Source organism: Babylonia areolata, chromosome 7, assembly GCF_041734735.1.
Source record: "Babylonia areolata isolate BAREFJ2019XMU chromosome 7, ASM4173473v1, whole genome shotgun sequence".
Classification (NCBI taxonomy): domain Eukaryota; kingdom Metazoa; phylum Mollusca; class Gastropoda; order Neogastropoda; family Buccinidae; genus Babylonia; species Babylonia areolata.
The window spans coordinates 27029673-27056997 of record NC_134882.1 but is presented as its reverse complement, the minus strand read 5'-3'; the positions used below and the strand labels follow the sequence as shown (position 1 = coordinate 27056997).

At 47.5% G+C, this 27325-nt stretch overlaps 1 protein-coding gene across 4 annotated transcripts in view; it reads right to left on the bottom strand.

Annotated features, from left to right (window-relative positions):
* Window positions 1-27325, bottom strand: part of LOC143283931 (uncharacterized) — a 160698-nt gene that overhangs the window by 15945 nt on the left and 117428 nt on the right. For 2 of the 4 annotated variants that reach the window (XM_076590371.1, XM_076590372.1), the window contains exon 5: window positions 2668-2835. The exons of 1 other annotated variant lie outside the window; for it this stretch is intronic. In XM_076590371.1, the coding sequence (XP_076446486.1) occupies window positions 2668-2835 (168 nt within the window). Of the gene's footprint in view, window positions 1-2667; window positions 2836-16239; window positions 17646-27325 lie in introns of those variants that run through there. One more of the 4 variants, XM_076590373.1, reaches the window with a different exon arrangement.

Sequence of the window (27325 nt, the reverse complement as noted above, 5' to 3'; positions counted from 1 at the left end):
GAGATCATTTCCCGGCCAGAAGCATGCAATTGAAACAAACAGACTGACATAGCACAAGGTGAGGAGAGGACGGAAAAAAAGGGGGGGATTTGTGTTCCGAAAGTAGCAGCTGCAGCTTGTGTTCTACAAAGATCGTGTTTGCAGCGGAAGGGTATCTTCTTTTTGTTCTTCCTTCCTTGCCCCCCCCTTCTTTTCTTCCAATGTTTAATCTTTTTTTTGTGTGTGTGTGTGTGTTTTGTTGTTTGTTTTTTTCCTCTTTTCTCTTTTCCTTTGAGACCGTGAGGTATTATTTCAGTGCAGTGACGTCTGCCTCTCGTACAGATCCACAATTGCTCCCCCCCCCCCACCCCGACCCCCCACAACTCACTGACACAAAACGCAATTAACTTGTCACAGGTGCACACGTTCCACGTCTCAACTCTCTCCAAGTGGGAAATGAGAACACACACACACACACACACAGCTAACCGTCTGGGATACAAGTGCATGGATAACACACACACACACACACACTCACGCACACACATACAGAATTCACGTATTCGAGTTTAATATCATTTGCCCCCAAAAATAGTACACTGGGGTTAAAAATAAGTTACATTAAAAGCCAACCAGGCTATTTATTTGTCTATTTAGTCGTGTATGCGCATGTTCTTTCAACTATATATCTATCTGTGCGTGCATTTATTTATTGATTGATCCATTCACCTCCAAAGGGAAAGCAATCGTGGTGCAGCTAATGAAGACACTCTTTATATCTTGTATTTTCGAAATCCCACGGACACGAAGCCCCCCCCCCCCCCCCCCCCTACACACACACAACCCCTCACCCATCCCCAAACCACCCTTTCCCCACTAGGGGAAAACGACAGCCTTCAAATTGGTGGAGGCATGACTTGAAATAAGATGATTAATGTAAGGTGGAAGAAGAAGGAAGCCTTCTGGTTTCTTGGGAAAGGGGGACCGGTGGCGGAGGGAGGCTATGGCGACTGGGGGGATGGTTGGTGGGAGGTGGGGGTGGGGAGTCGGTAGTGAGGACAGGTTGTGAATCACTGAACCGTGACTACGTCATGTGTGGCTGAGCGCGCGCGCGCGCACGCACACACACACACACATACATCCTTCCTCACGACTCGCTCCCTCCATGGTTCCGCTAGACGTCCGGGTTCTTCTCACCTTCTTCTGATTGATTTGGACATCCCCCGCACCCACCTCAGGGTCTCCTCCCCTACCCCGGCCGCCTTCACCTGGTGACGTGTCACAGCCATAAACGCCCCGCCCCCCTTACCCTCCGCTTAAGCACGCCTCTTCCGCTTTTCAAGTAAGTTACGCCTCTCATGATATTTCGGATTCAATTTTCTTCGTAAACAGCTTTCAAACTAGAGTCACACTGGCTTTGACACATTGCTCATTCAGTGGTTCACGGAAAGGTGGTTTATTTTTAAAGACAGAATCTTAACAACAACCGGAAACACAAGACAGGGTGGGAACGTGTGTGTGTGTGTGACGCAGAGGAGAGGGGGGAGGGCTATTTTGAATGAAAAGCTAAGCATTATTTATCGTTTACCCTTGCTCACACACACTCACAGTTTTCCAAACACGTGTCTGTTCGCACGTCCGCATACTCGTGCAATAAAGGTCGCATGTATGTATGTGTGCGTGCCTTAAATCTGATTGAATGACACAGGAAAGGGATGATGAGCGCCCATGGCAGTCGTCAGTCGGCTCTACCTTGGTAGGCAGCCTGTTGTGCAAATGACCCCGTGTTTGTAAAGCGCTTGCAGCTTGGTCTCCAACCGAGGAAGGGCGCTATGTAAGTATCCATATCAATCATTCATTCACTCACACCGTGCACACAGAGCAAGGAAAATATATCTCATGGATGTCTGTTTTGCAAACCAATGAGAAGAGGAGGCTGAGAGAGAGAGAGAGAGAGAGAGAGAGAGAGAGGGGGGGAGCAAGCACACAAACACACAAAGCAGACGGACACCCAAAGTGCTGATGGGTGTAACAGTGAGACCATATCAGACCAGCCAAGAACCAAGGGCATCAGAGACACTCAGAGAATCCTACAAACAGCGGATAATTGGGTTTCAATCATGACGAACATGACGAAAAGAGCACCACAAAATGATCAATAAAATCTGAACAAACGGGAATTTCTCTGACAAAAATATCAGTTTCGCTGCTCCAGATAACACTGGTCTATAAGATCTCTCTCTCTCTCTCTCTCTTTCTCTTGTCCTTAAAAATAGGATACCTGCAGTGTATGATCAATTTTATTTACGATAATTTTCGATTTTGTTTTGGAAAGCGATTTATACTGGTCACGAATATCCATCTTGAAGCCGATTCATACCACAGAGACACACACGCAAGTTCATGACCCCACAATAGCTAATCTTGCAGTCCCAATTAACAATTTGGATTTGGATTTCTCATCGTATAGTAAAACCAAAATGAATGTTATGAAACCAGAAAAAAAATCACGATTTTCACAACCCAAGTTACTTCTGTATTTTGAGCATGAGCGTATTTGCTTCTTTTTCATCACTCACAAACTGACTCTTTTTAACGATGAAGATCCTTTTTAACGATGAAGACTATATTATCTATAACGATGAGTGAAGTTTTGAGGCGAGCAGCATGCCAAGGCTAGCTACGCACCCTGGTGGGGCTGGAAAGGGTGGTCAGAGGACAGCAGGCCGTGCAGGAAGGCTCGGGACTCAGCACTGGTGGAGGAGGGGCTGTCCATGTTAAGCAGGACCTCGGCTGCCGCCTGCCGCCCATGCTCATGATGCTGATGCTTCTGCTGCTGCTGCTCGCAGGCGTCCACTGCAACACAGCATGGGACACGGCCTTAAGTGTGAGGGGCAACACGCTTCTTTAAGGCATCAGAGCTGAACAGGGCATCAGAGCCTACAGGGTTAAGTGGGCAACGTGACTCAATGGGAGCAACTCAGCTTTCAACAAGAGACAACTTAACTCAATGGGGGCAACTCGGCCTTCAACAAGAGGCAACTTAACTCAATGGGGGCAACTCAGCCTTCAACAAGAGGCAACTTAACTCAAAGGGGGCAACTCGGCCTTCAACAAGAGGCAACTTAACTCAAAGGGGGCAACTCGGCCTTCAACAAGAGGCAACTTAACTCAACGGGGGCAACTCAGCCTTCAACAAGAGGCAACTTAACTCAACGGGGGCAACTCAGCCTTCAACAAGAGGCATCTTAACTCAACGGGGGCAACTCAGCCTTCAACAAGAGGCATCTTAACTCAATGGGCTCAGCCTTCAACAAGAGGCAGCTCAACTCAATGGGGAAAAGGGCCTGCAGGGGGCAACTCAGTTTTCTGCACAAAGCAACATTCTGAACAGGGCAAGGCAACAAAACGTTGTGGGGCACCGTGCCTCACAGTCTGCTGTATGGGACAACAACTCAACCTGCAGAACGGGGCAACTCAGCCTGCAGTATAGGGCAACTCAACTCAGAGGCTGATGGGGGCAACTCAGCTCAACGGGACAACTCAGCCTGCAGTATTTGGGCAACTCAACTCAGAGGCTGATGGGGGCAACTCAGCTCAACGGGACAACTCAGCCTGCAGTATAGGGCAACTCAACTCAGAGGCTGATGGGGGCAACTCAGCTCAACGGGACAACTCAGCCTGCAGTATTTGGGCAACTCAACTCAGAGGCTGATGGGGGCAACTCAGCTCAACGGGACAACTCAGCCTGCAGTATTTGGGCAACTCAACTCAGAGGCTGATGGGGGCAACTCAGCTCAACGGGACAACTCAGCCTGCAGTATAGGGCAACTCAACTCAGAGGCTGATGGGGGCAACTCAGCTCAACGGGACAACTCAGCCTGCAGTATTTGGGCAACTCAACTCAGAGGCTGATGGGGGCAACTCAGCTCAACGGGACAACTCAGCCTGCAGTATAGGGCAACTCAACTCAGAGGCTGATGGGGGCAACTCAGCTCAACGGGACAACTCAGCCTGCAGTATAGGGCAACTCAACTCAGAGGCTGATGGGGGCAACTCAGCTCAACGGGACAACTCAGCCTGCAGTATAGGGCAACTCAACTCAGAGGCTGATGGGGGCAACTCAGCTCAACGGGACAACTCAGTCTGCAGTTTAGGGCAACTCAACTCAGAGGCTGATGGGGGCAACTCAGCTCAACGGGACAACTCAGTCTGCAGTATAGGGCAACTCAACTCAGAGGCTGATGGGGGCAACTCAGCTCAACGGGACAACTCAGTCTGCAGTTTAGGGCAACTCAACTCAGAGGCTGATGGGGGCAACTCAGCTCAACGGGACAACTCAGTCTGCAGTTTAGGGCAACTCAACTCAGAGGCTGATGGGGGCAACTCAGCTCAACGGGACAACTCAGCCTGCAGTCACGGGTTGGGGCAACCCAGCTCAGTGGGGCAAATCTTTCTTGAGCGAGGGGCAACATACCCAAACTACCTTCTGTGAAGGCAGTCTTAGCACAGGGCATCCAGGCTTTCAGAAATTCAAATCATGTTGCCTCTAATGTCACAGTTATAATTTTGCTTTTTGGCACAGCCGAAGACGATGACCACCATGTCAGGGCCGCAAAACAACAAGAATGAAAAGAAAAGAAAAAATCAAAAAGAAAAACATCTTATACTGAAGGATCTTCCGGACAAAAAGCAAGGCTAAGGCCAGCCACAGCAGGAGCTGCTCAGGCGTGAAAAAAAGGTAATCAACAGAACTCTTGGAGACATGCAAAACAGTCAGCGCTGAAGGCATATGCTAATCCCCGTTCTCTCATCTCCATAATTTCTGTAGCACTTGACTGGGTCTGAAGGCCTGACGAGCGTGTGTGTGTGTGTGTGTGTGTGTGTGTGTGTGTGTGTGTGTTGACGCGTTCTTGAAACTGAAACTATAGATTGAAAAATAAAATAATTTTCAAACAACCCAGCAAATTAACGAAAGTTTAAGCTATATTTGCAAACAGTTCTCTTCCCTGATTGCCTTTTTAGCTGACTGCATTCTTTAAGTTTTATAAATCTTCGGCAAATGTTGGCGTATATCATTACTGGTTAGTGTTAACAACGGTAACTAATGAAAGTAATGGGATGTACAGGGATGTACATACTGCTAACACAATAGACAGTAAGATGAACACGTGGTTATCTGGATCTTCATAATCCCCCTAGCCCCCACATCTCTCTCTCTCTCTCTCTCTCTCTCTCTCTCTCTCTCCCATTACCATAATAATTATATTATGAAGACAACATAATATATTATAAAGACACTCATCCTATCTCAACACATAGGATGAATTTAAAGAATCATCCAATGTGGACACATGATTGAAGTTGTCTTTTTCTTTTCCCTTAGAAAACAAGCACAAGACATAATATCTGTATTTCCGGAATGAATAACTAAATATAAACTTAGAATAATTTCCAAAGCGTACAGTTCACACGCGACTAGAGGAAATTCCCCAGGTATAAAAACACATTTGACTAAAGGGATTTCTCCAGAATCAACAGATTATGTTTGAAAGGATTTCTCCTGAAACACACACACACACACACACGCACGCACACGCACGCGCGCACGCACACACACACAATCATACAAAGGGAATTCTTACAATCAATACCACCATGACTAACAGGAAGTCTCCACACTGATGACCAATCGTATGAGAGCAGAGAGGGGGGGAGTGGGGGGGGGGGTGCAGGTGGTGAGGTGAGGAAGTTTTGGAAAAAAAAAAAACAACCACCTTCACATGACTTCCCGGTAGCTCCACCTTTCTTCTTCTTTTTTCCAGTTGTGAGTCAGTCATGCAGTCAGTGTGTGGACACAAGGGGAATAACGGGGGGTGGGGGGGAGGGGGTTGGGGGGGGGGGGGTTGTACTGAACCGGACAGACGGCTTAACTTTTCATACGGTTCAGTGGTCACAAAGCAAGCCTTTTTAGTATTATTATCACTTTTGTATATTCTTTACAAAATACCTTCTCGTCACAGCATGTATATTTCTTTGCTGACACAGAGATGATGTACATACATGGTGAGACGATGGAGACGATGTGTCGTATTTATACACAAACACAAAACGTTCACAAACGCACGCACACAAGCATACACACGCGCGCGCACTGTATTTTCCTTTTTGGGGGGAGGGGGTGGGGGTGGGGGCTCTTCGCTATGTGTCTGCAATGTTTTTATTTGTTTTTAATGTGAAAAAATAATCATGTTTAACCCAAACACGCACGCGCGCACGTTTTCCCTTTTTTGGGGGGGTGGGGGTGGGGGGGTGGGGGTCTTCTCTATGTGTTTGCAATGTTGTTGTTTTTTTTTTTTTTTTTTTTTACTTGTTTTTTGTGTGAATAAAATCATGTTTAAACCAAACACGCACGCACGCACGCATGCACACAGCGGGCGGATGCGACACAGCTTCAGGAAGTACGTCAAGCAGACAGTAATTGATCTTAAAGAGATTCGTCGGGAAATGATGTCAAAATTACTTCCTGTTGAGAGATGAAAAGTTCACCCACTCTCTTGTCCATGACCTGTCCTGTTGTTTATAGCATGTGCCCTGTTATTTATGACGTTGATGGTGCTGATGATGGTTCTGGTTGCAAATCGAATTTGCAACATGCCTAATTTACCCAAGCTATTTAATTTTTTTCTCTACCAATCTGTGTGTGCGTGTGCGAATCCAAAGTGCGTGCGTATGTGTGTATGTTTGCGTGCGTTCCCTAACTCACTCCCTCTGTGTGTGTGTGTGTGTGTGTGTGTGTGTGTTGTGTAACACACACCATGAGCGAGCGTCACCAGCTTGAGGAAGTGCGTCAGACGACCAGGAAAACGAGAGAGGAAACCGGGGTACAAGGGGTGGGGGAGGGTGAAGGAGGTCTGTGGGGTAACAATCGGTAACAAGGAAAAACTCACAAACACAGCCGAGAGAAGTGGGGTTGGGGGGGGGGGGGAGGGAGGCAGGCATGTGTCAAAAGGAAGTCTATACAGAACCAAAAGAAAAGTCACCGCACAAATAGTTCTACTTTCAAAACGAAGGATAAAATGCACACAACACACACACACACACCGAGTAGGTATAGCACACGCACACACACACACACAGAGCGCACCACACAAAAAAAAACAACGAAACATAGCACACGCACATAAATTATACATTCATGCTCGTGTGTGCACACACACATATGTGACAGAGGGTGAGAGACGGGGTTTGGGGGGACGAAGGAGGGCAATACAGATACATGGAGAACTGGCACACTGAAATCACACACCGGCATAAACCTCCGCCCCCCCTCCTTCCCTCCAACCCACACAACTGACGCAAAACAGGGTCGACAACCTGTGAGGAAAAGACTTGGCTGACGTTCGAAGAACAGAAAAATAGTGCAAATCATGGATGACAACTCTGACTCGCGCGCGCAGAGAGAGAGAGAGAGAGAGAGAGAGAGATTGATTTATGTGCAAGTTCGACATGCCATTTGAAGTGTATCACGCTCAAGATATTATGGTGTTCTGGTCATACGCATCCGGGGTTTGAAGAACACATTGAAAAAGAGAACGTTAATTTGAAGTCGGCACAAAACAGCAAAAACTCGTGAACGAAGTAGGGGACGGAGAGACAGTGAGGGGGACCGAGGGAGAGGGGGGGGGGGCAAAAGAAAGATAAGACAGGAGAGAGAGAGAGAGAAGATTTTTCACGAACAGCTTTCTCTCTCTCTCTCATGTTCCTTGCTTCAGGATCACAATCATTTTGACCACAGAAACAGCACCATGTTCAGTGACAGGAGACATTTATAACTGCTCGCCTTCCCCTCACTTGCATGCTCTGTGTTCTCGCCGAAACCACCTCTACAAGTCGAACACCCTCCCCTCCCCACCCCCACCCAACACCTTACTGTCTCACCTCTGACACAACCCCCCTTCTCCGAACACCTGATCAGAGCCCACCAAATCACTTCCTTCCCCCCAACACCTTACGAAAACCGAGCAGTAGTGGGACGGGGATTGGGTCGGCCCAGGGCCATCATACAAACACAGGGGGGAGGGGGGGGAGACGTATCAAGTTGTTTTTTTGTTTTGTTTTTTTTGGGGGGCGCTTGTTCTAAACAGCGCTCAGTGCTCCTGTTGATGCGCGCGCGCACGAACGCACACACACTGAATAGATCATGAATGTATTCAATATGTTGCCGCTGGTGAGCTAAATCGGGCCACCAACTGACAACATATGTGAACGAATGGGAAGTGGTGGGTGGGTGGGTTAGATGTTTATGCTAGGTCAGGCTTCTCTCTACCACCACCACCCAAAACGGGCAGAGGGCCAAGAAAATGTGTCGCACCCCCCCCCCCCCCCCCCCCACACACCCCCCTCGCATGACAACGAGGCGCAGATAATCAGAACTGGTTCAACAAGGTTCACTCACAAACCGCTTATCGGGGCTTGCCCGCCCCCCCCCCCCCCCCTCACACACACACACACACACACTTCCTCTCCCACACCCCCGTCACCACCTCACTGCCTCAGGGTGCCCTGGCTGCCGATCCTTACCACCACAGAGGCCGGCCTTGTTGCCACAAGTATTGTCGCCCTACATGGATCGTCGTCGGCGACAATACGTGCAGCCCTCACTGCACGTAATTATTGTCGCCCCTCTGCACTGTTGTTGTTTAAGTGTGGGTGTGGGTGTGTTCGTGTACGCACGCGTACTCACACGCATACACACACACCAAAAACACCCGCACACATTATACCCCCACCTCTCCCACCACACACCCCTTTATACATAAACACGAATGTACTCTCGAACACACACACATACACACACACGAAATACACGCGCACGCGCACACTCACTGAAACAAGCACACAGCAATATCATACGCACGTGCGCATACAAACACACCACCAACAGCACCAGTGCAGAGGGGCGACAACAGGTGCAGTGAGGGCTGCACGTACTGTCGTTGTCGCCGGCGACGATCCATGAAGGGGGCGACAATACAAGCCGCCACAGGCCAGTGTCTCCAGCGATCTTGGCCCGGGCCCAAGCCGCGTGGGACCTCTCCGCTGCCTACTTTACCAGTAGGCCCTCACTTTACGGGGCCCTCACCTTTCTTCTTCAGGAAATGCACAACCAGCCCCGCGTACAGCTTGCTCCAGTTCCTCTTCCTTCACTCACCTACTTCTTTTGTGGCCGCGGCCACCCCTGTGAAGAGGCCCTTTCCGGGATCCGGGACTTTGTGGTAGGGTGGGGGGGAGGAGTCGGGGCAGGTTTCAACGTGTCGGGTTAGTTATGTTGTGTCACCACCGCCATTCGTTCCATTGGGGTTGGGGCAGGACAGAGGAAACTGTGTGTGTGTGTGTGTGTTTGTGCGTGCGCGCGCGCGTATAAGTGTGTGTGCGTATGTGTGAGAGCGAGTTGTTTTTTTTATGTTCTGCAAACAGGAAACAAACGAAGATTTGAAATACGACCGACCATTAACGCTCTCAGCCACCCACGCCTTCAGGCCAACAGATATACATGAAAAGGATCTACTGTGGCGATCTCCTCCTGCCACACCTTTTCCAGCCATCATGACAACCACCCTCTTCACAGACCATACATCACACCGTGTGACACCCATTCAAACGTCACTGCTTTTTTTTTTTTTTTTTTTTCAAAACATATCAAACAGCTTCATCGCTTTCTTCATAATATATCAACCAGTCAACTTCATTGTTTTCTTCATGACCTATGAACCAGTCAGTGTTATTGTTTAACACACACACACACACACACGCGCGCGCGCGTACACACACACACACACACACACACAAACGTTAAAAAAAAAAAACACTATAAACCAGTATACCAAATGTTATCGAGAGAAATTTTCGGTCATATCCCCTGGGGGGCTTCGTCAGAGTGGTTAGGAAACGTGGCGTGTGTAGGTGTGTAGGTTATACACATCACAATCGCTGCACACGTCAGTCAGTATGACAAACATGTGTCATGTCATTTTGTCTGGCGCTGACATACCGATACGTCACGACATTTACGTATCACAGTGCGTATTCTCAGGCACGTAACACCGAAAATGAAAAAAAAACCCAACAAACAACGTTTTTCGTTTTATTTGTAAACATGAGAATTACTGATTTGGAAACTGTAAATAAGAGACTTATTGACTTGGGAACTGTAAATGAAAGACAATTATATGCCTTGAAATTGTAAATAAACGACAATTATTGGTTTGGAAAATAAAAGACAAGTACTGCTGGCTTATCACCAATGACCACAACGAAAACATATTTTCTTGAGGTAAGTTAGGAGGGTGGGGAGTGGGGGGCTGGGGGCCGGGGGGGGGGGGGGGGGGCATAAACCTATATCGTCAGGGAACAAATCTGACACACGATCGTGCCTGTTATTCACTGCATTGTAATCATGTGTATTGTTGAATAATTAAAGATTATTTAAACCAAGTGACGGTGGGAAGGCGACAAGACAGACAGATCAGGGACTGTACAGTTGTCGTCAGATTATCATGACTGACACACTACCTGATAAGAGGACGGCAAAAGTCGTTTTAATTAATGATGCTTGATGATAATAATCATAATAACAATAATAATAATAATAATCATAATAAAGAAGAAGAAGAAGAAATCAAAGGCCCCATAGGCCTGTACGGCTATCGGGGCAGATATTTCATATCAAGGGCTCGGCATAGGAAGGCGGGGCCCAGTCCTCTTCTCCTTCCACCGTTTAAACTTCACCAACCGAAGTCAGGTACCCATTCACACCTGGGTGGAGCCAGTGGGGGGGGGGGGGGGGAATCGGGGTAAAAAGTGCCTTTCCGATGGTCAGTTCACCATTCTGAAACGGGGACCTCGGGCCCTGTTCAATGGTGAACACTCAGAAGAGTTCAACACCTAAATCATTCTGCCGCGGCTCTTTCACAACAACAACTACAACAAAAATAATAATAAACAAAAATGCATTTATATAGTGCTGTCTTTTGTGCGGGGACAAAGTACTTTCTCAGACATGCATTCGTGATTGAAACAGAGGGATGAGAAACTTGTGAACAGATCTAGATAACAAGGCTGAAGAAACTATGACCCGAAAGCGTGAGGGGCAGAAGTTTGGAAAAATACAAAAAGCTTTGTTGGCCACGTCGATCAGTGATCACGAACTACCCTCGGTCAAGTCATCGTCAAACAAGGAACATAGAAGGTGGTTAAAAAGACAACAACAACAAAGCCTAAATGTAATGACAAAAGTAATTGGGAATTGCAGGAAGTGATTGGGTGATGTATGAAAGGAAAAAGAAAGATTCATACTGACAGCACACACACACACATAGAAATATAAATGTATGTATCTATATATATATATGTGTGTGTGTGTGTGTGTGTGTGTGTGTGAGGGAGAGAGAGAGAGAGAGAGAGAGGGTGTGTGTGTGTGTGTGTGTGTGTGTTCGTTCGTTCTTTAGTTTAACGTCTTTTCACTGTGATGTTAGACGAGGGTAGGAAAAAAATCGCGTGGGAGGAGGGGGGGGGGGATTACTCTGTGTGTGTGTGTGTGTGCGCGCGCGCGCTTCATCAAGGCGGAATAGTGACGCAGTGAGCCAGCGACACAACTGGGAGCGACGCACTGGGCGCTACAATTATTTCCTGTTTGTTTTCGACAACCACATTCCTTTCTGCTCATCCATCCGTCCCACTTTCCCACACACCCCTCCCAGTCGCCCCAACACACCTTTCTTTTTTCATCCTGCATCGTAACCTTCACGGGCCCCCAAGGTAAAATATCGCACGAGAGAAGAGGGGAGCGGAGGGGGGGGGGGGTGCGGAGGGGGGGGGGGGGGGGATTGAGGGTCGGGGGAAGGGGGTGGAGAAGAAGAAGAAAAAGGTACTTGTAAAAAGAAAACAACAAAAAAACGAACAGATCACAGGTGTCGGTTTTTAGCCAGGGTGGCTTGCATGAACATATGCTGCAACACGTACGATGCTATGCACAATTATGTCAATGACGAAACGGTTAAAAAAAAAAAAAAAAAAAAAAAAAAGGAATCCGAAACTCGAGCACGGGATGTAAAACAAGCGGAAATGGTAACAGCGGTTGGGTTTAACTACTACCACCACCCAAAGCAGACCCTTGCAGCAACTTGTCTCAAATCAAGACAGAGACATTAAAAAGTGACAATCTTTTCCAGTTAATTTCAAATCAGGTATTGGTCATTCCCCCACACGAAAGCACGCATAATAACACATACATACATATTTATACATACATAAGAGAGAGACAGAGAGCGAGAGAGAGAGCGAGAAGAGAGAGAGCGAGAGAGAGAGAGAGAGAGAATGTGAGAGAGGGGGGAGGGGGAATTCATGGGGGGCAGATTTATGGACAGATGACATACATATATACACATACACGCAAACATATAAAACTGCAAACACACGCTATCTCTCTCTCTGTGAACTCCTTGTTACTTTCCACTGAGGCCAGCACAGGACACTTTCGCCTCTTGGCAACACTAGCCACCCTACTACAGTGCCCTCAGTCCACCCACCCGCGCCTAATGTATTCGTGCCAAGTGACAAAAACAAGTTGGGCAAAGCTGGGAAGGGTTGGGTAACACTGTCCTCTTCCCTTTCCCAGTAACCCTAGACCGATTTTTTTCCCCTTTGTGTGTGTGTTTGTGTGAGGGGTGGGTGTTTTTTTTTCGGGGGAGGTGTGTGTTTGTGTCTGTGTGGGGAGTGGTGTATACACACACACACACACACACATACAGGACACAGCCGAATTCACGCAACTCCTTTTGGTGTTTTCTTTTTTTCTTTTCAAAGTTAAAACCGGGTGGTAAGTTGCGCAATCCTTTGCTCTTCTGTATGCACCCAGACCAGGGGTGCGGGGATGCATACGTCAAACAGGAGTCCCCGAGCCAACAACAATCACACCACCACAAAAGACACGGCCACCATTGTGCCGTTTGTCACGGGATGAAAGCGCGTGATAGTTTGCCACCCCACTACACTACCACCCCCGAAAAATAATGAAATGGGAGTGTCATCTGCGCACTTTTAGCATACCTTCAAAAACAAACAACGGTGTCGTTTGCATGTTGGCGCAGTTTTGACAATACAGCGAGCTTGTGAGAGCATGGTGTCACCTCTATCCATTCAGACCGAACAGAGAGAGACAGATTCGTGACAGAAACATACGATATGACACCACCAGCCCTCTACACCGGTCGCCCCTGACAATCCCACCGAAAACTCACATCCTCCTTACCCTCTCCCTTCCTTCCCAGTCCCACCACCCTCTGTCGCCCCAAACCTTTTCCTCTCTTTTTTCTTCCCCGACTGGTGAACAATCTTTCCTTTTTCCGGGTGCATTACCGTCAGGGGACACAACCAGCCAGCCAGCCAGCAAGAGAGAGGTGGGGGAGGATTGGGAGGGCCGGTTTGAAACGAGAGCACTGGGAAAAGAAAACTTGTATGGTCTGTCCGTAAATATTTCAAAGTGTTCTCAGACGGACCCACCCAACGCACTTCAATGTGTGTGAACAGTGTGGTTGGAGGGGGGAGGGTAGGTGTTCTTTTTTTTCTTCTTCTTCGTTTTTTGGGGGGGTGGGGGTGGGGGAGGGGGTACGGATGGGTGGGTGAGCGCGTGCAGGTACGTAAGTAAAATCTCTCTTCTCAGCATCTCGTGCAGCACACAACACATGGCCATGAGTGACAGGTCTGATGCACGGTGCCCTATCACTTTCAACAGGTGCTCATCCACACGCTCACGCTGAGGTTTAGACACACAGAAAAACCGGGTTAAAATATATTTATAAAAACTCTGCTACGTTCTCACTCCAGGTCATTGAAACAACAGTTGTTTGAAGTATATACATACACACACACACACACACACACATGCAGACTGACAACTACAAAACTGAACAATTTCTAAATTTACTCGCTGTGTGTGTGTGTGTGTGTGTGTGTGTGTTATTGAGTGTAAAAAGGAACAATCGCGCGTTCCTGTAAAGTCATGTCGACAACTTGAATCGCGAACTGAACACTGCAAAACGGACCAAATTTATCTGGGTTACTGCACTGCAGAAAGAATGACAGATTTTGTTACCAGAAACGCTGATTCCCTGAGCAAATTTACTTTTTCCCCTTTCTTCGTTACCTGCTCTGAAGATTTGAACACACTATTTTCCTCACAGAAGAGGGGGACGAGGGGTCAGAAAGAGAAAGAGAAAAATGGCAGGCTAATTTCTGTCTTTTTTTCCTCCTTGTCCCTTCTTTTGTCAGTCATATTTCCAGAGATCCAGACAGAGAGGGAGACAGAGAGACAGAGAGAGAGAGAGAGATTTGTTTCCTCGTTTTCATCTTAGTTTTTCCTTTCTTTTCTCCCTCCCTTTGACAATCATAAAATATTTCAAGGATTTGGCTATGGACACCGCACCCCTGTATTACTTTATTTCCTTCTTTTCTTCCATTACAGTTGTCTTTTCTTTTACATTCGAAGCATCATGAATGGGCTTTTACCAAAGAAATAAATTTTGAATTCATGCAATTGATATTTGTCGCACTCATGACTGTGTTATATAGTGGAGTCGTTGCACGTGAACAGAAGTAGTCAACTCTACGAATCAAATGCGTTTTGCTTCCATTGTATCAATGAAAACAAAATAATAGATATAAATAAATAATACATAAATATAAAAAAAAGAAATTGTATGCATATGTAGTTTAAAACTCAGATTCTACTATAAACGCACTGTGAACAATGAAACGTGGTTGTTTTACCAAGATGAGACAGACAATGATCCGAAAGCTGCAAACTGTCCGTTTCTCACGGTATACTGTCTTGGAAACAGTGCCAAGTTTTTAAAGGCTCAATCAATATTTTCCTCATTTCATATTTTAGAACATTATTTTCTTAATAGTAACAATGAAATTCATAAACAACAACAAAAACAAAAAACACCAAAAAATCGTGTCACCTGTACAATACATTATGATATTGATTTACAATAAAGATATGTCCCCATCCCCACCCCACCCTAATAAGTGGTTGAATGCGAGTATGTTCTCATATCCTTTGTTGCATAACACTGAAACATACAGCCAGACGTGCAGATAGACAGGCTGACGGACGAACGAGATAAACATGTAGACAGACAGACTGATTAAAAATTATTGATTGATAGACAGGTTTGGCTGACATATGACAAACCAGACAAACACCTACACGACCAGAACTGACAAGCAGAAACACGCACAGATTCGTGTGAAGTGTTCACTCAGGTCCCCAGGTAGGTCCACAGACTCGAGACACGTCTTGTAAAACACCTCGGGTACATGTCTATGACTTGGGACACCTCTTGTCAAACACCGAAGTGGCACAGAATGGCAGTTGCCTAGCAATCAACTTTGGGCGAGTGGGGATGGCGGATATTGTTGAAGAAGAAGAAGGAGATGAAGAAGAAGAAATCAAAATAACCAACAGAGCTTGGTGCTTCTAGAGACATCAAAAACATACACATACTACTTCTCTCTGACGCACATTACTTTATTATCAAAGAAGAAAACATGTTTGTTTTATATAGGTTATTTACATTACTGTGGAACTTTTTTGGGGGGGTGGGGGTGGGATTTTTTTTCCTCAAATTTATGCGCCACCCTGATTCTTCCCCTAAACCACCTCCACCACCCCTCTCTCCCTCTGTGTGTATGTGTGTGTGTGTGTAGTGTGTGCGTGCGTGTGTGCATGTGTGTAAACATCTTATTATGTTATAACCGATTCTCAGTCACGGAACCTGGCAGTCATGTGTATTATCGGTCATTTTGTGCGACGGGAACATTACTACTTAAGAAAAACGACATTTGCGGGTGACAGGAACTCAGGGCAGAAAGATGTCACTCAGGGCAGAAAGATGTCAAACGCGAGGGAAAAAACGATCACTGACAGCAGCACTGACGACAGGCTGGAGAGTGAGGAAGGATGTAGGGGTGATGGAGAGAGGGCCTCAGTGATGACTACTCACTGTGACATGATGGGAACTCAAGTTTGAGTTGTGTTGTGAGCACTGTTACAAGTGAGGGAGAAGTTGATTGTGAAAATGAGGTGGAAGCTTATTTAATGTTAAGTTTCATGAGCACTTTAACCTTTTTTCTCTCTCTTTTCTTCGCACTGCGACAAAGGTGCGGGAGGTAGGGGTGAGGGGGCACACTTACAGTAACGTTTGAGCAGGTGTTTCTTGTAGGTGCCAGAGCCCGAGGGGTCGTGCCGACTGCCGCTCCCGGGGACGCCCTCCTCCGACTGCTCCTCGTCCTCCTGACTGGCACAGTACTCCCAGTCCCCAGAGTCGCCGCCCCCCTTGTGGCGGGTGGTGGTGGTGGTGGCGGGGCCCACAGACCCGGACAACACCGTGTCGTCGTACGAGTCCAGGCGGGGCCGCTTCTTCAGCGACAGGTCCAGCACCGCAGAGGAGTCCTCCTCAGCCTCCCCCTTAGCTGACAGCTCCGGGCAGCACGGCGACAGTAGGCTGGTGGTGGTTGTAGGAAGCGGTGCTGCTGCTGCCACCATCCCGCACAAGGGGTACTCTCCCCCAAGCGACATGAAACACAGGGGGGTTGTTGGGGTGGGGGACGTCATGACAAAAGGGTAGTGGTAGTTGGAGGGGGCGTGGAATCCTGCCCCGACGAAGTGTCGATAAACGAAGAACCCCCCTCTCTCAGCCTCAAGAGAGAGCGACCAGCCCACCCCGTCGTGCGGTCAGCCAGTGAAGACAGGCAGGCAGGCAAGTGGCTGAGCCACGTAACGACGAGAAAGAGGAAGTAAAGTGTCGTCTGGGGCCTGGGCAAGTTTCTGTCCTGACAACCCACAGGCAACAGGTGGTCACGGGGTTTGTCAGGGTCACAGAGGGCGGCACCCCCTTCACCGCACTGCTCTCTCTCTCTGCTCTTCTGAACACACAGCTCAGAGAAGACTTGCTATTGCTGGGGGGGTAGTTGGGTGCTGGTGGTGGTTTCGTTGTCGGGTGGTGGGCGTGGGGGGAGGGCGGCTGGTCGTCGTCCACAGGTGACACTCATACTCATCGCCAACTTCTTCCCCAGCCTTCTCGTTCACACCACTCACCTTGTTATCAGTTTGGATTCTGACCCTCCCTCCTTTTCCTCAACTTCCTTTTCCACTCAGAAACACTCGATTAGGTGGAAGTTGGACACGGTTTGGCGACAAAACCACACAAGTGCAGTAGTTGTTGGCTTGCGCCACACCACCACACAAGCAGAACGGAGCCCCCACGCTCCCTCACAACAACACACACACCACACTCACACACATAGAGCACAGTGGGCAGGCAGGAAATGCGTCCAGTCAGCAACGGTCGTGGAAACACATTGATCGGCGCAGGAAGTGAGCAGGGCTGGGAAGGGAAGTGAGCCGAGCCACTGGCTGCGCGCTGGGAGCTCCTCTCTCGCGGCCAGACAGACAGACAGAGTGTAGGGGAGGAGGAGGAGGAGAAGGACGAGGTAGCGACGTCTCGATAGCTCCGGATATAAGTGTAAGGCTCCGCCAGGCGATAGCTGTACATATAACTGAAGGACTCAGCCAGCCGGTGAAAGGCTGTCGTCTGCCACCAAGTCTGAGCGCGGGGCGTGTGTGTGTGTGTGTGTGTGTGCGTGTGTGTGTATGTGTGTGTGCGTGTATGTGTGTGTGTGTGTGTGTGTGTGTGTGTGTGTGTGCGAGGGGCGGGCGGAGAGCGAGTGACGAACAGACGGACGGAGTAGCGTTTCACGTCATGTTGTCGCTACTACTGCACTTGATGTGACCAGATAACCCCCACGTCGGTAAGGTGGGTGCTTACACTCTGCACCACTACCACCTGTCTTCTTCTGTCTTCCCTTCACCTTGTCGCCGCGCGCCACAGCTGTACGTGCGCGAGCGTGAGCGTGTTCATCTGTGTATATGTATGTGTATGTTTGTGCATTTGTGTGTCTGTGTGTGCGAGAGAGTTTGTGTATGTTAATGTGTCTGTGTGGACGTGTATATATATATATATATATATATATATATATATATATATATATATATATATATATAACCTTTCAAATTGAAAGTCCATCGCTTTAACCACTCGACTGTTGCGCCCGCCTGGATGCAAGATTTCAATCATTCCTCGTGAGGATGTTCCAGCACCCACCCCCACCCCTCATCCAGCAGGACATGCATAAACACATTAAAAACTGAGAAGCCGTTGTAAGCGGAGCAAATTCTGTCCGCCCAACCTCCCCGCCCACCCCCAATAACTCCCTTCAGTTCACAACCCCTCCCTCTTGACCCCCCCCCCCCCTCCTCCCCCCTCAAACTGGCCACTGAAGAAAAAGGTCGCGAGTCGATACGGGGTGCAACCATCACGCTGCAAATTCAACCTGGACGACCAGCAGATTGTTAACTCGCGTTGCGGGTCCGTCATTCTGCCCATCTGCTGGGGATGGGGAAGGGGGTGGGGTGGGGAACAGCGTGGGTGCTTCAATGTCATGTCCAAGGCCTGGCTGGAAAGACACGATTCTGTAATGCATCCCCCTCCCCACCCCACCGCCCTCCACCCCTCACACACACCTCCACCTTTTTTTTCTCGTCTTTCTGTTAAGCTCCCCCCCCCCTTTTTTTTTTCCCCCAAGCCCCACCACGAAATCTACTTAATTACAGTCTGCAACCAAAAATACACCCTCAGGCTATTAATATTCTATGCTAACTTTGTATCAGAACTTTGCATTCATGAAAGTGTCTGATGTCCAGAGGTCTTAGGTGCAGCTCCTCTTTCTCACATCCTCCATCCCCCTCCTCCTCCCTTCTACACTGACATGCGTGAAACCACACATGCACACGCACAAGCACACCGAGACAGACAGGCAAACACACACACACGCGCGCGCGCGCACACACACACACACACACACACACACACACACACACACGGGTGCGCATGCATTCATTTATTACAAGGACAACTGTAGCGACACCAAAAGAACACTGACACAGTTCATGACTTTATAAAGCCAACCACCAAACAGCTCGAACGGAACCTTTTTGTCGGCCACAAGTTCACACCTGTTTGCCAATGACGTCAGCTGATTACGGGAGAGGGGAGGGAGGGAACTGGTGACACTGTCGACTGCAGTCAGTCTCCCCCATCTACCCCCCACCTCCACCCTATTCCGCCCGCAATTCCCACCTCCCTCTGCCAGGGCCCAGTGAGGCGAGGCCTGCACTGCACTGGGAACTGCTCCACGCTGATGCGGACGGAAGTGGGACGCATGGAAGCTCGCACAGAAGCAGTACAGCCCCGGAACTGAACAGACAGGAAGTCAGCAACGGTAGTAGAAGGATGGATGGAACTCCAACAGAAAGGAAACGGGTCTTGTGGGCAGAAAGAGAGAGGGAGGGAGGGGGAGGGGGGTGCGGTGGGGGGGGGGGGGGTGGAGGAGTAGACGATGGTGATTTCCGGATGAAGGAGTGGGGCACCACCAGACAGACAGGAAAAAGTGGGGATCAGAGAATGGTAGGGACGGGGTGGGGGTGATGGGGTGGGGGTGGGGGTCTCCGCACCAAGGGAGGGAAAAGGGGGAAGGAAAAAGAGGGCAACGAACTGACAGATCAATAACCTGACTGGTACAACAACAGCAAGTGCCATGTCGGCATCGAACACACGCAAACAAGACCGCGGGGCTATTACTGTCCGCTGTAAAAATTAAAAAATAATAATAAAAATAAAATAAAAAAGGCTACCTGTCATCCTTTTCCGTATCATCACGACTGTGTTTATTTTTCCATCCCAGATGACACGCCCTCTCTCCTTACCCCATGACTTATTTCCCCATCTGCCATGGTTGTAACTGAGAACACAGCGGTGCCATTATAAAGGACACTATAATGTGACCTCCGATGGTTCTGGGTATTCTGCGCTGAGTTGCGTTACACAAGGTTATGAGCATTGTAACTATTATTTGTAATTATTATCATTCTATTATTTGTAATTATTATGACTTATGATATTTCTTCTTCTCACTATTATTATTGTTGTTGTTACTGTTGTTGTTGTTGTCTAACTCTGTAGCCTATATATGGATGTTCATGGACATAAAATATTGCGGATGTTGACAAAAGAGTTTTTTTGTTGTTGTTGTTTGCTGTCGTTTATTTGTTTTCTCCGAAACTGTTGGCACTATATATGACAAAAAATAAAGGAATGAACATTTAGCATTCGCGAATGTGTGTGTGTGTGTGTGTGTGTGTGTGTGTGTGTGTGTGTGTGTTTGTTGTTGTTGTTTGTTGTGTGTGTGTGTGTGTGTTTGTTTGTTGTTGTTGTTTGTTGTGTGTGTGTGTGTGTGTGTGTGTGTGTGTGTGTGTGTGTGTGTGTGTTTGTTGTTGCTGTTGTTGTTTGTTGTGTGTGTGTGTGTGTGTGTGTGTGTGTGTGTGACTGTACGACTGTGTGTGTACCCGCGTGCGTGAGCGCGCGCGTCTGCCTGTGGCATGCGCAAACGGAAAACAATGTTGGTCTTGTCTCCCACGTCTTCCTGTCCACACAAACATACAGTCTATCAGTACCCGACGTTGGAGTTGTTATGTAAAGATAATGACTATTTCCTCTTGACAGATAAGACAGGGCGGAGGAAGGGAAACAGGAGAGGCGTGGGGAGTTGGAAGAGAAGAAAGTGTTTAGCTTCTATCCATAGCGATTGGTTACTGAGATGAGGATGTACCAGTAAGTCAATTCCTTATCTTGGTGCGGAAAGAGAGAGGGGGCGGGGGGGCGCGTGTGCGTGTGTGTGTGTAGAGGAGGGGCGGGGGTGGTGATAGAGGGCAGAGAAAGGGCAGCCATGACGAACATCCGCTTCCATTTACTTTTTCGCCTCTTCCGCGACAGCTGCTGTGTCACACGCGCTGTGTACACAATAATCAGCAACACGACACGACGAGACCATCGTGGTGCTGGTGCCATGCGTGAGAAATGCACTCCCCCACGAGAAAAAAAAAAGAAGCTCCCAATGAAGCACTCCGATAAGTCCAGTTTGCACGTACTTTTCCACACAACTCCTTTCATAAGCAAGGTTCGGAAAGGCAATGGTTTTACTTGGTTATTTTCATCTCGGATGAATTTGATTTCTTTCTGGGTGTTTTTCTGTTTGGGATAAAAAAAAAAAAAAGAAAGAAAAAAAAAGTAGTGGGTTTTGCCAGGTGGTACAGCCGTTGTGTATGGGATTATAATTATTTTTCAACGGGTAACGTTTTCATGTGACACCGGTGTGTTGCTCTCCACACTCCCCGTATCTACCCGCAGCCACAACTAACCGTCATCAGCAGCTGTGTGATACACCAGTCACGATGGTCATCAATCCACTCCAACACCTCTCCCGCAGCGCCTTTTTTTTTTCTTCCACTTTTTTCTCCTGTATTACCATCCACAACGACGCAGATGGTGGTGAAACCATGCGAAGAAAATGCAGCATATAGAAAACGATGGCAAACAACAAACTCCGGAAATAAACACCTTCCTGTCGTGCGAAATCATCATCATAATGTCAAATACAGAAATATTTAATGCACACGCACGCACGCACGCACGCACACACACACACACGCACGCGCAGTCAGGTTTGCGCGTGTGGAGAAGTGAAGGGGGAGAGATGTGGAGGACGTGACGCTCACCACCTTTGTTGCCGCTTATACCATTGTGTCAACATTTAATGAGGTACACATTTGCTGCGTATGTGACGTTTTGCGATTCATTTTCGATACTTTGCACGGCACGACATATTACACTCTCTCCTCTTCCTGTCCAAAAACATCGGTGTCGGCAGATTCGTGTATCCAAATCAAATCAAATCAAATCAAAAACACTTTATTAATCCACATGGAAATTAAGTTGTGCAATCACAGGCTCATTGTAAACACTGGCATAAAATCATGCGCAACATAAGAAGAGATTAAAACTAGTCAAATAAGAATTCCCAATAGCTGACGATATACTAACCCCCCCACTCCCCACACACACATACTCATGTTAAGACAATAGGGTATTGCACAACAATATTAACAAATGAAAACATCCAACAAAAAAAAGGGCATAAGATTACTAAAAATGACATGCGCGCACGCACGCCCACACACCCACACACACATACACACACATGCACACACACACACACACACACACACACACACACGTTAAGACCATAAGGTATTGTACAACAATACATAAATAAAAACATCAAGGGAATAAATCGTATATATAAGTAAAATGCACACACACACACACACACACACACACACACACACACGCACACACACACACTCACACACACAAACAACGTATGCATGCACATAACATATGTCACGCCAATAAGATTAGAACATTAACATTAAGATACATGAAATCCAAGTAAAATAAGAAAATATTTAAAAATCACTTCCGATCACACACACACACAAATGCTTGCTTGCCCGTGCTCACCCGCTCAGTCCCACATGCACGCATAATGTCTGCTCCCATACACTCGTGTGCTGGTGAAGTTCAGGTGTTGCTGTGGCGATGGGGCTTGGGGGGTGGGAGGGTTCACTTAGTGTATTGGATGTTTTGATTGTGTGCGCGAATGGCTGTAGGAATAAATGAATTAATGTATCGAGATGTTCTTGCGCGTGGAGCTCTAAACCTACCACTTATGTCTGACCTTCTGCTATTAATGTCATCATGTAGTGGGTGTCTTACGTCGGTCAAAATTGTTATTAGTCTGTCAGTCAGTTTTCTATTGTGCATGTCGCTAAAGGTGTCTTGTCTTATACCCACCACCACCCCCGCTTTCCTGATGACTTTTTCCAACCTGTCTTTGTCATGTTTGGTCAGGTTTCCCCCCCAGCACACGGCTCCGTATGTTAAAACACTACAGACAACAGATGTGTAAAACATTTGGAGCATCTGCTTGCATACATGACTGAAGAATGGTTGTCATCAAAAGGAAGCTTAAGAGGCAGTGTCCTGCGTATGTTGAATCAGAGAGGACACTGCCCATCAACAAAGTGACTCAGTTGCAGTGCAGGGTTTACTCTGGTGTGCGGCATTCTGACGACCTCATTACCGCTGGCGTTGGGACTGCGACAGACGATCCAAGGTGTGGATGCGTTGGGGGGCGGGGGAGGGGGCGGGGATGTGGGGGTGATACTCGGGATGAGCGGCTTGGGAGTAATATCACTGGAAATGCGCAGATGACGGGACATAAAAAATATAAATAAATAAAGATATATATATATATATATATATATATATATATATATATCTCTAAATGGAGAAAACCTGACATAAACATGAAGGTGATGTATCATGGGTGTGATTTTGCAAAGACTGTTTTCTTTCAACTTCGATATAGGCGAAGAAAAAGTATACGACATGAAATGCTGCAAAGCATAACCTGCTTACGTTCTGAAATTAGAAATCACACACAAACACACACACGATTTTTTTTTTTTTTTTTTTTAAGGGCCTGTCAGATGCATGACCTATCCAGGCCTAACCTTTGTGATAGTTTCAGTTTCTCAAGGAGGCGTCACTGCGTTCGGACAAATTCATATACGCTACAACACATCTGCTAGGCAGATGCCTGACAGCAGCATAACCAAACGCGCTTGTCAGGCCTTGAGTGCATGCTTATATTTTTGTGTACCTACGACAGTGGTTTTCTTTTTACATAATTTGGCCACAGGACAACACTCTCGTTGCCATGGGTTCTTTTTCAGTGCGCCAAGTGCGTGCTGCACACGGGGCCTCGGTTTAACGTTTCATTCCAAAGACTAGACGCTCAGTTTGATTTTCCAGTCAAACTTGGGAGAAAGGCCTCACAGACTCTCTGTACTGGCAGCTAAGCGTCTTAACCATTCTGCCACCTTCCTCCCTGACACCAATGTAAACCAGACAAGGATAGAGAAACACTGATATCCGAAAACCTACTTAGCTTCTGCTATCAGAAATTGGACTGCTTTCTAAATTAAATACTTGACACAATCGTATGTTTACACTTGTACTCAGCAAATAGGAAAAAAACAATTTTGGAAAACCGGTACCAGCAAATACCAACAGACGGAAACCAACTACTTGGCGCAAAAATGAGCAAGGCACTTTCAAATGGGTGTGGAGAAGGTTGTGCTGTTGAGGAAACCAGCCTCAGAACAAGACCCCCAGTGAACACCGAGCACCATCAGACAGGGCAAGTGACAATTAATGTGACTGGGTGGAACTAACCCTGGGGTCATAATGAGCAGGTGTTCTTTTCTCTGTGGCTTACAACAAATGCCAACCAACCTAAAACCAATCAGTAAAACAATCAGCTTATTCGACTGTTCATCAATGACGTGAGTACACAGAAACAAGGGCAAAGACCTGACAGACAGGTTCAACAGCCAAGTAGTTAAAGCGCTGGACGTGCTATGTGAGGGTCTTCTGTCACGGTCCGCGGCACTTGAGGGGTGAAAGGTGGAGATTTTTCCCATCTCCCGAATCAAATTAATGTGCAGACCCGCTAGTGCCTGAACCCTTTTCGTGTGTATATGCATGCAGAAGATCAAACTCGCACGTTGAAGATTCTGTAAGCCATGTCAGTGTTCGGTGGGTTATGGAAGCTAGAGAAAAGCCAGCATGCACAACCCCGAAAACTGAGTACGGTTGCCTACATGCAAGGGTGGAAACGTTATGTATGTAACAACACACCTATACATGCCTACAGGCAAACGAGGGAGCTGCAACCTACAAACGCAGAAAAACAATGGCGGGCTGATGACACATCGGTTGACAGCTTGCCAAGAGAGGACGGTGTCATTGTTCCTTTACAGTCACCATAAGCAGATCGAGTGGCGGATGATGTGTACATTCATTTCCTGTCCTCAACACAAGCGATAAGCTGCCCATCCACTTCTTTCCTGGTGAGCCAAGTGGGGTAAACTACCTGCCTACCTACCTATCTCCCTCACGTTCGTTCCTGACCCACATAGATAACACACAACTTGTGGCCCGAGCACTGCTTGCGACACAGACAATCAACGGAACAAGACTGGAAAGGGGAACAATAAAACGAGCGCTTTTTCACCAACTACTTCCCCGTCCATAATGGCCATCGACGAGAATAGAAAAGAAACAGCTGGGAACCAGTACGGTTTTTTAAGCCGCTATAAAACGAATCTTGAGCCGTATCATTCAGCCTTTTAGAGCTCTTTCACGTCCCTTTGTCTGGGGAAGCTGACCTCGTTCTGCCGACTGATCAGACTTTTACATCCGACATTTTACCGTTCAAGTACAGTGTAAGGGCAGAGAGGGGATGGGGGTTGAGACCTGACTGAAGCACCTTTTTCTCCTCTTTCCCCTCCCTCTGACTTCTGCGATGGATACAGCACTTTTCGCACTAATATCGCAATTTTCTCTGGCAAAATCATCAACGCGAAATAAATTAACGTTGACAATCCGGCATTCCCATTCGTATACGTGCCCTTTTGGATGAAGGTATAGTTGTTTGTTTGTTTTTTGTTTTGTTTTGTTTTTTTTTTTTTTTTTTGTAAATAAAGGCATGCTTTTCAACTAGTTCATATCTCTCAACAACACTGAAGACAGCCAGGCAAAAAACCCCCCCAGTTCAAATCCTGCCCCGACCTGGCAAGACTGTGCGCTTTCAAGAACGTTTATATATGCGCTCTTTTTATGTGCAAAAATGGTTTATGAACACATGAAAAAATCTAGATTTGTTATCACTTATCAGCTTTATCATGTGGAACAGTCTTCATACAGGATGATAAAATAACTGACACGTGTTAGAAAATTAACAGAGACAGAGAGAGGAGGAGGAAAACAATCACATCATTTCGGCTGTGATTTTGCATGTTCGCATGCGCACGACTTCACGCACTGACTTATTCTCTCTCTCTCTCTGTCTTTCAATGCTGAGAGAGAGATGGAGACGTTAAACACTAGCGGATAAGCAATCAAACCGCCACCAGCGGCCATGCAGTAAACAGACATAAGGATTTCAGTTTCTCCATTGAGGATATTTGCGTGGGCTCTCCACCTGTCCTCCCTCAGACAGATCTACTCTGTGCGTGTGTATGCATGTACGTGTGTGTGTGTGGGGGGGGGGGGGGGGTTGAAAAAGTGCTTTACGTGGGAACGCCCGTGTATGTACGTGTGAAAGGGTGTATGCGTTCTACTCTGTGTGTGTGTGTGCTCATTACGTGCGTGTGTACATACATATGTGCACGCGTGTGCACGCCCACGGGCACGCACATGTTGCATGCGCTGCCTGACGCGCCTGAGCGCAACTGACAGGTCTGCACGACCTGTTACTAGCTGCTTGATCGATGTGGTGGCCAAAACACAGCACAGCGCGCGCACGCAAAACGGGTCTGTCTGTTCCTCTGTGTTGTTGTTGTGACTGCACGTGCACTGATGAGCAGGAAACAATAGCCAAATAAAAACACGCCCGTTGTGTGAGTGGGTGAATGAGTGGGGAGAGAGGGTCGAGCAGTAGACACACACACACACACACGCAAACGACAAACACGTCAGGCAAACGTCTGGGTCAAACTGTGCGTAAATAGAGAGATGAAGATGGGAGGGGGTGGAGCGGAGGGGGTTGGGAGGGAGAGGGGGGAGGGCATTGGGGGGGAAAGGGAAGAAAAGAAAGGGGACAGAGACGTACAATTAGAGGAATCATGCGAACTGTACATGCACGCCCCCCACCCAACCCCCTGATCCCCACCACCATCCAGCCCGGATTCTCTTGCCACTGCCGTCATCGTTGCCCCACCCCACCACCCCTTCTCCCCTGACGAGGAAAAGAAGCAAACAATAGTGAACAAAACTTGCGGGGTTTCATATCCGCATTCGCGTCACCCTCTAGCAATGATCGCAAGGTGCAGCCCGCTTGTTATGACTTCAGCCCCTCCACATCCACACCCCTATCTTCACCCATCCCACCCACCCATTATCTTTCCTCCTCCCATCCCCTTGTTACACGGTAATATGGTAACATGTCAAGTTCCCGTAAATAAATGCTCTTTTTGTTGTTGTTTGTAATTGTTTCTTTGTGTGTGTTCTTGTGTGTTTTATTTTTTTTCACCTCGGGCTCATGCTTTTCTTCCTCTCCCGTTCAAAAGATCTCTCTCTCTTGTGAAAAAGAACATTTATTTGCATTAAAAAAAAAAAAAAAAAAAGACTAAAAAACTAACTTATCTCCCGAAACATCGAACGACATGGTATATGGCTATGCGGGTAGGAAACCA